Raw genomic sequence first — 8,977 nt, forward strand, 5'->3', positions numbered from 1 at the left:
TTGGCTGTTTGGTCACCCGTTTCTTGGTTTTGTAAAGTTGTGACGTTTGTTCATTCGCCGTGCTTGTTGTAGCACCTGATTTCCGAACACAAATATATCAAAACCACAACGCGTGTACGTGTAAAGCAAAAATTGTCGTTCCTTTGTTAACAAATTAGTTTTGTAAAAAGCATTATTCTTATTACAAGAACTTATATTACATATAAAAGTCCGACACTGCTTAACCTTCAGTTTACAATTCCAATTGGGTGTCATACCTAGAACAGCTCTTTGACAAACATATCTTGATGTGTATCAACAGGGAACATCTCTCCATCTGAATGTTGAATCAAGTTCATAAATCCAACACATTATAACACAATACTCATTTTCTTTAACGTTGTTCGGATCATGGCCACCCCAATGTGTAACATCAACACTTGTTCCATCTGTCCATTGAAACACGTGATAGGGCGGGGGTGATATTCTCGTAGCACCGATGTAAAACGAAAAGGGAAAGTCTTAATAAAAGTTGGTATTAACATTTTAAAAATCAACGTAAAACTCTGAAGGTATTTTACTTGTAACATGTATCTTTCCAACAAGAAAGTTGAACACTTGAGTTGTTTTAACATTTGCCACATTAGCATTTTTTGCAGCACATCCACTTTCAGCTTGAGCATAAGAACTGACTGCACTGTATTCGATGTAATACTCGTAACCTTGAAACTGGTGCCAGGTTTGAGCGTTAACAATGTGTGCAATGGTTATCACGTAGATGAACTTTGACATGTTGACACAGACGCCGAAACAATGCTGCTAAATGTGTTTTGATAAAGTATCTATTTTCTCTACGTGTTGCTACATACACAAAACAAACAAATCTTAACATTTGTGCGTAAATATTTAGATACGTGTACACCTTGCACTCTGTGCGTTACATGTTTTTCAAACCCTGTATAGCATCGCCGAATAAGTATAGCTTTAAAACGCGTGGGATTATCGATAAACTATGCCAGTGTGATTACGTAACGCTTTGGAACATGGCTTCGACAGTTAGATATTATTTTTGCTTTATTACAGAATTGCTCTGTGGCGCCGAGTTGCGGCAATACGATGATCATGTTAATTTTTGTAGAAATAATGCTTGTAGATTTTTTTGTGTTATCGTGCCTTGATTCTCAGCTTTATTATCGTACAAACCACGTTTTGAAATATCCACGTGTTTACACTAAATTGTTCTCCTCGTTTATTTACATAGATAAAGTTATTTACGCATGATTGTGGAGAAATTTTTCTAAATTGGTATTTGAGTAAACGCTTTAAATTACGTTGTAAGTTTGGGTATAAACGGTGCAAAAACAAACATTATAATGTGTTGGTTGAAATTGAAAACAGGGATATAAGTGATAACACGCCGTGAATCAAGTATTGCAAATAAGCACCCACATAGTGGACACTCTATGTACGACCTACATAGAAACCTTTTTTGTTCCATGGGAGTTTCATTTATTGTTTTATAAACTAACCGTTTGGAGTAGAATCCCATTTCATTATACTTGAAAACTGAATATGTTGTTGTGGCACTGTTCGCAGACTGGAAAAAAATATACTTTACCTGTGTCTTCGTCTAGCCTAGGCTAAACGGTGCACTTCTTAGTATGACATCCTCGTTGTACATTTAGTCTCCACATATATTCACCACAGGTGACTTGCAAGTGGGTGTAAGCATACCTGTCCACGAGGAGATCATAAAAAAACTTGAATTTAGTCAAAAACGCTGTTGCTTGTTCACAGAAAAGCGATGGTTGTAGTGACGAACACTCCTATCATTAAACTTTTATTGCAGTTTTTGTATTTTATTAATTAATGTCCAAGGCATTAGGTTCAGTCATTGAGATTGGCACAAACGCCAAAAACATTACCAGAGAAAGCTTGTTCAATTGTATGTGACATCATTTATGCAAGCATGCGTACTTTTCACCCACACAATACGTCAGGAAAACCTCTGTGGCGTTTTGTTTTTCATGATCCTGTTTGCTGGTTTATCAATCATAAAAGTTTAGTCTGTGTATGTACCTGCAGGAAAAGGTAAACCAGTACTGCTGCAGTTCGCAAGTTGTGAGTATTATATAAGTTTTGCTTACGATTGAAAATAAACCACTACAACGAAAAGTAGAAACATATATGTCAACCAAACCAATTACAACAAAACACTTAACAACATCGATAAGTAACCTTAAGGTTTCTTAATTGCAATAACTAGAAATGGACGACAGGTGACAAGCGACACCACAGAAAACACCCCCGGTATTTCTTAGCACAATTTTACCTGTTTATGTTTGTGTTTAATTACTGTCTTAGAACATGTTGCTGGGGTTAAACTATCACAATTGCTGAATTAGGACTGGCTTTCAAAATGTTTTTCCATATGTAGCACAAACACTGGTTTGAAATCGTGCGCGTGTTTGGACAGTGATGGAAGGAAGTTTTGATAAGTGAATCAGCTTGTGCAATGTTTGTTATTCGTTAGTCTATTGTAGATCATAATGGTGGGAATACTTGAAATTTTCAGTTTGATCATTTTGTTAATTTCACGTGTCAAAGCTCAAACCTGGCACCGGTTTCAAAGTGAAGAGTATTACATCGAATACAGTGCAGCCAGTTCATATGCTCAAGCTCAAAGTGGATGTGCTGCAAGAAATGCTAGTGTGGCAAATGTTAAAACAACTCAAGTGTTCAACTTTCTTTTGGGAAAGATAAACGTAGCTGGTAAGAAAATTTCTGCGTTCTGGGTGGATTTGAAAAATGCTTCTATCAATGTTTATTACGGTCCTCAAGCAGCAACACATTGTCAAATGTGGATTTGTAACAGTCTAAATTTACATAATTTGCTTATAATCGCTCGCCAAGTTTAACACATTAACTCATTCTTTCAAGCTTGGATGTTACACCAATGTTTATTTTGCAGAAATCCTCGAACAACACTTAACTACTGGGTTGAGTTCTCTGTCAACCACACATCAAACAACTATACCAACCACACATAAAACAACTATACCAACCACACATGAAACAACTATACCAACCACACATGAAACAACTATAAGAACCACAACATCAACTTCACTTGCAACAACAAAAGAGTCAACAACTGCAGTTACGTCTCCTGTAACAACACAAGCAGCAGCTACCCGTCCATCAACGCACGGAGCCAAACATGCGTCCACTTCACATGCAACCCCAAGTACATCTCAATCGACGATTGACAGCCGAATATCGTATGGTAAGTGTCGTTGGATCGAACGTTCATTGCCATGCAATAGCCTACATTAAGAGAATTTCTTATGTTTTGAAATCAAGATTCAACAACAGATGAAACTTCAATTTCTTGCGTAGAAAATACAGGAACTGATAGCAGTCTCAAAGGTAAGCTGAAAATTTCTAAAATATCTAAAATTTAATATGAAAATTAACCTGGAATATCCTTAAACCGTCGTTTTCTTGTTAGATCCCACCATCTTCATATGTATTATTGTGATCCTGGTTATAACAAACATCGTTTCATGTGTTGTGATCTGGAAACAGCGGAATGACAAACGGTAAATTACAATCTAACTCACAAAAAACAACTTAAATAGCATTTTACTCAGAAACGAATCACCAAGCAACGCAGGAAATAAAAGTGTTCGCCAGAGAGCGTCAAACGAGAACTACGAAAACCCTACTCCACAACCACAAAATCAACACGCATACGAAGAAATATCAGGTACGACTTTGGACAAGTACATATTGTAAAACGAATGTGCATGCATGACCGCGATTAAGAAAAAACATCGCTCTTTTAGGTGCTACTGCAACTGGTGGTTATGCATTAGAAAATCCAAGTTACGTGAACCTGAAAGGCAACGTGTCTGCTACAAATGAAGATGCTGCTTACATTACTTTTTCTGTTTAAAGTATATTTGCGCAATGATCACTTGGTAATTAAGTCACTGTTGTGCTTTACTCACACATACCTTACGTGATTTGTGCCTTTTTCTTACAGTTAGTTTACTGCGAATGCATTTTTATCAGCGTCCAATATGGCTAAACAGGGCTGGTCAAGTTTTATTTTTCAGAGTCAGTTTTTGTCAGGTGTTCCTAAGTGTTACGTCATGTCTCCAATTGTATCGTCATTGTACTTGTCAAAATCTTTCTAGCCCTTCAAAACACTTAAATACTGAACGAAATGCTCGCCGCCAACACAACATATGAGAGTAATTTATGTACAATGCAGCAGCGGACAAGCAAATTTTAACTGTATTAACGTTTCTTTCTTACTCTTTCACTTTGTATTGCTGTTATATCACGCGATTTACTATTAAATCGCAATGTATTTACATTTCCAGTTTAATTTTCAAATGTTGCTCCATGAATTATTTTTCATGAATTATGCTGCAAAAATGTATGTAAAAGTATTCTTGCATTTCCTTGCTAATTTGTGCTTTTAATTGGTGATATTTTTGCGTAACATGAACTGTATATATTATTACATGCAGGCACACTGATTGCCACATACGGTTTAATTGCTATCAAAATACACAACGACTTGCTGTGTGGTGATGATTTCGTAGTAATTACTTGTGACCGATCCAGGCGTTTGTCGAGTTAAACCTAAGGTTAAACCTTATAGTTTATAGGTGCATTTGTAACAATAAGGGCCAGGTCTTTAACAGTGGCCACTTTCTAATCAAAACACACACCTTGTGTTGTTTTGAGTGAGGTAAGATGTGTAAAATGTTGTGATTTCTAGAAGGCTACTCGATGTCTACCCAGCAATGACAACATCTCGTGAAGAAAGGCAGGTTCCCCAACACCTGCGCATTAGATTTTGGGAGAATGCTTATTGCCTCACGACTAAACATTGAAGTGGATATGAGGTTTTTCACACTATGCGTATACGCTTATCAGTAGCAAAACAAGTGTGCAAAACGTTGCAAACAGACCGATTTTTTTGTTACCTTGCATTTTTTAAAACCTTGAACACCTAGGACACATTTTTAGGGATGGGGATGATTGGTCAGGAAAAACAGCCACCCGAAACAGTTTTTTGAAGATAATTTATTTGTTTTATTGGACGTTACAATTATTGCCTATTTTATGCAATCACCTGTGTCATGCGTACTGTTTTCACCGATTGATGTATGAAAAAAACACACACATGAGATGGGAACAGTTGTTTGTTTTTGTTCTCACATCATTTTTTTATACACATATAAAATAGTTTTGCCCTCGGTATTATAAACTGGCTCGGTGCGTTTTTCCATCAACAAAATCTTATTTGTCTTCTCCAGACGTTGCAACAAGCTACTGATATCCGCGTTGAAGTTTGCGGTCGGTGTTTGGCTGATGTTAAAGATGAGAACTCCATTCGGTTTCACCACATCGAACATGGCCTGTAACATTCGCAGGAAAATGTTAAGACATTTACAAGGGCTAATCGCTTTGAACCATACTGAAAGGCGCACCTAAACGCCAACTTCTTCGGCTATGTTGACGGAGTGGTAATATTAGGAAAACGTAGTAGGTGATTCAAAAAAAAATTGCAAATGCGCTGCCGCGGTGACAGTCTGCCACGTAGCAGATGTCTTTATGCATGTACTTTGTAAACTGTAAAATTACACACACTTGCCTGTATTGTACTTGGTGGGCAATGTTGTGGGAGAATTGCTCCTATGCAGGTCGCTGCGTCGTAACTATCGGAACTTAGAGGAAGCTTGTTATCCACAAAATGACGAATAATGTTTCTGGAAACAGAATTTTTGACCTGTTTTCAATTAAACAGCAAAATAACTGTTGAAAGTGTGTGGAATTGGAGTGGATTGAAATACATCAAACTGTCCTGTGTACTGATTTTTTGCATTCTGGTAGGAATATGTTGTTAATTTTGGGTGGAGAATATAAAACAACACATGAAGGTAATCTTATTTACTGTGTTTCTTCAAACCAATAGCTTGTATGCGGTCGGCTTGTCACCATTCAGGAAAAATGGCACCACTTTTACCTGTAGTTAAGTCCCTTCTTGCTGGCAACATACAACATTTCCATGTTGGCGTCTAGAATGTCAATAGCGCCGACGAAACTTTCGTTTTTGCGTAGATGATTGCCGACAAGACCTGTTCCTGTTGAGGGTAATGCCCGTTTTATAGTCCATATAAACTTGACTTTCGTTACTTCACTAAAGTTAGGAATCATGGTTCGATGTGGCATTTAAACTTGCTTTACTACAATATACTATATACAGATTGCCCTAAAGCGCTATCTGTTGCTTTCTATAGGAATATTAAGTCTGATTTGTTTTTGTTGCCATCATGCACCTCAAATACGAAAATAATCACCTGCTCCACGGTAGCCACCTTGCAGTCAGTACCTACCTCCGCCAATATCAAGTATTGTGGTGTCTTCATTGTTGGTAGTGTACTTGCTACATAGTTGGGCGGCAAGCTTAGGAAGAATGTAAGACGCCTTCTCCAGATCGCTGTCATAGAGTGTGCTCCACTCATCGTAACCTTCTTGCGACGCAATTGCGTTTTTGCTATTCAGCACCGCAGCATGAAGGCTGGAGGCCGGTTGGATCGGTGAGACGACAGACGTATCTTTCTGCATAATGTTAACAAAACAATCTGCAGAAAAAAACAGTGGCGCTATGAACTTTTGCAGCTCCTTTTGTGTTCAGGTCAAAACACTCAGCTACTTTGGAAAGGAAGTCTTTTCGAGATCACTCACGTTGGTATAAGCTGCCGCAGTCATAGCTATAACGTTATGAAAACGTTATATATGCTGGCGTAGACGTCTGCACAATGTCAATATTACTCTTTTCTCTACCAAGATGTACGTGCGATCTCTACTTATACTTGCTTCTGTCAAGCCCAAACAACTCTTGTCCGTTTTTGCCGATTTGGTCTATTAGTAACTACATCAGACTATAAAGCCAGCACATACTTGCAAAAATTCAGCCCAATATTGCATTGAACGACTGCCTTAATCACAAAGCCTGATGTGATCTCAATCAAACGTAAATATAGCGGGGTCTTGTGAAAGCGATACTATGGTATCAAATCATATGTTAGTGAAGGCTTAAAGTAGGCCTTATGTATACCATCATAATGCACAGTGAACATCTCTCCAGCGCTAACAGGAAACAGTATATATTCGGTCAGGAAATGTGTGACTTGTGACATATGGGCCGAATCCTTTTCAACTGTGGATTTTTCGTTTCAATGACTCTTCCAATTGAAATACAGAGATGAATAGGACATAATGTTGAATAATGTAGGGCATGGAACTACACGCGTGAGCATTATTTTATTTTTACTAAATATTCCTTTCAACAGAGCATCCCATAAGGAGCGATCTCGGCAACAAACTTCGTCTCCAGGTTACGAAAATTTTCTACCCACACAACATCAGCTAAACACCACCTATTTATTTACAATGCCTCAGATTACGTTAATTCGCTACAAATATCTTAGAGCATTCAAAGTTAAACACTTTACCATACTCGAGGGTCAACAACAGTGACTTAGCAAAATCACATTTAGATAATGTCTTACGCTGACTAACACAATTTAGTGATCAAAATTGCACCTCAACTCCATCTGCCTGTTTTACTGTAATAAGCGTTTTTTTATAAATATTTACAGAAAAGAAGCAAGTGCAAAAGCTGAGCTTTACCTGAACATGTGCAGGCATTCGGCTTTCAGCTTGGCAAGACAGAAAAAGGCGAAAAAGGCGGCTGACCACACGACGTCAAAGCAAACAGGAAAACTGCTGATGCGAACGATAGCAAAACTGTACTTCGGCCCTTCTCACGCAATCTCGAACAGTTTAATGTCCAATGTAAAGAAGAGGACATCAGTTACCTAACAACTGCAATTTAAACGTTTGACGTTACCATGACGTCAAAACTATAAATTAATTCTTGAAATCACAGTGCTATGTATAAGATATGAAATGCTGATTGTATTGCCTTTTTCTAAGTTGTCCGAATTTGGTTGGAAATTATGGCCTATTGTAAACCCTTTTGTTATCTGCAACCTCTTTGTCGAAACTTAAAGCTATTTGATATTAGTGTAGTGCAACAAAGTGGATTTTGCCTCAAAATCTGTGAATAAATACACTTTGTACACATTGCTGGTTTTTATGCTGTTCAAGAAGCAATTGCTGATTTGAGAAGAATGGTCGCAGCGGGCTTTACAAACATTTCTTGCAGACTCAGCTTTCAATATTTACCAAACATTATAGCCATTGAAGTGGATACTGACTTACGCGTGCTCACTGCAGCGCACAGGAAAAGGTTCATAAACGTCATTGTCCATACGTTGCCCAACAATTGACTTTGGGTATTTGCCTTCTAGAAATTTTGCTTCAGATGTTTTGTGAGGTTCGGGTCAAGTAATGGATCGAATATGTAACCCCGGAATACCCAGGCTACAAGGTCAAAGTGCATGGGAGGCCAGGTACTCCAATGCCAGGGAATTAAAGATTCAATTCCCTTTCATAGCGTGAGCCACTTTCCACCCCAACCAATTTTCACTATTTCAGATTACCGTGTGCGGACATAATGCATACTATATTAGCAGTCTACCACTATGCCTACAATATTGCACCATGCCAGCAATATTGCATTGTTTATCTCACATGACGGAAAAGCTGACAAGAAACACTGCAAACCTGATATTTTCCAGACGAGGTTGCCAATTAATTTCCCACGATCTTTATCGACCATACCCCCATTTTTTCATAGGAAACGAATAATTTTGTTTCACAGCAGAAAGCTGAATAAATATGAGTATTTGGATAAATATGCGACCCTATTGATCTGAAAACAGTTCATACGACACAGAGCATTGTCAAGTTTTTTGCTTGAAATAAAATTGTGCCCTATTTCGCGTTGAAAATAAATTCTGAAGTCCAACTTTTGACTGGGGCCGGTACCACACGACTATGAAACAAG

The 8,977-nt window shown here is 38.0% G+C and overlaps 2 protein-coding genes across 2 annotated transcripts; one reads left to right on the plus strand and one right to left on the minus strand.

Moving 5' to 3' along the window:
* Nucleotides 1-2,528: 2,528 nt before the first annotated feature.
* On the plus strand, nt 2,529-4,300 carry LOC145889744 (uncharacterized). Its single transcript, XM_082980768.1, has 6 exons — nt 2,529-2,751; nt 2,951-3,265; nt 3,343-3,408; nt 3,491-3,581; nt 3,633-3,748; nt 3,828-4,300. The coding sequence occupies exons 1-6, from the start codon at nt 2,529-2,531 to the stop codon at nt 3,935-3,937; spliced, it is 921 nt and encodes a 306-aa protein (XP_082836894.1). The 3' UTR covers nt 3,938-4,300.
* A 341-nt stretch (nt 4,301-4,641) lies between these two features.
* LOC145889753 (uncharacterized) lies at nt 4,642-6,771 on the minus strand. The gene is made up of 6 exons (XM_082980781.1): nt 6,748-6,771; nt 6,396-6,621; nt 6,026-6,143; nt 5,654-5,768; nt 5,268-5,417; nt 4,642-4,707 (listed from the first exon to the last, which is right to left on the minus strand). The coding sequence occupies exons 1-6, from the start codon at nt 6,769-6,771 to the stop codon at nt 4,642-4,644; spliced, it is 699 nt and encodes a 232-aa protein (XP_082836907.1).
* Nucleotides 6,772-8,977: the final 2,206 nt, after the last annotated feature.

This window comes from Ascidia mentula, chromosome 1, assembly GCF_947561715.1.
Source record: "Ascidia mentula chromosome 1, kaAscMent1.1, whole genome shotgun sequence".
Classification (NCBI taxonomy): domain Eukaryota; kingdom Metazoa; phylum Chordata; class Ascidiacea; order Phlebobranchia; family Ascidiidae; genus Ascidia; species Ascidia mentula.

Bases quoted from the DNA above. Each gene is read 5' to 3' on its own strand.
- LOC145889744 (XM_082980768.1), top strand. From the start codon at position 2,529: ATGGTGGGAATACTTGAAATTTTCAGTTTGATCATTTTGTTAATTTCA. The intron at 2,752-2,950 runs GTAAGAAAATTT...TTTATTTTGCAG, and splicing joins GGGAAAGATAAACGTAGCTG to AAATCCTCGAACAACACTTA. The intron at 3,582-3,632 runs GTAAATTACAAT...CATTTTACTCAG, and splicing joins AAACAGCGGAATGACAAACG to AAACGAATCACCAAGCAACG.
- LOC145889753 (XM_082980781.1), bottom strand. From the start codon at position 6,771: ATGACTGCGGCAGCTTATACCAAC. The intron at 5,418-5,653 runs GCAAGTGTGTGT...CGAATGTTACAG, and splicing joins GCCCACCAAGTACAATACAG to GCCATGTTCGATGTGGTGAA. The intron at 4,708-5,267 runs GTTTATAATACC...TGTTTTGATTAG, and splicing joins TGGAAAAACGCACCGAGCCA to AAAGTGGCCACTGTTAAAGA.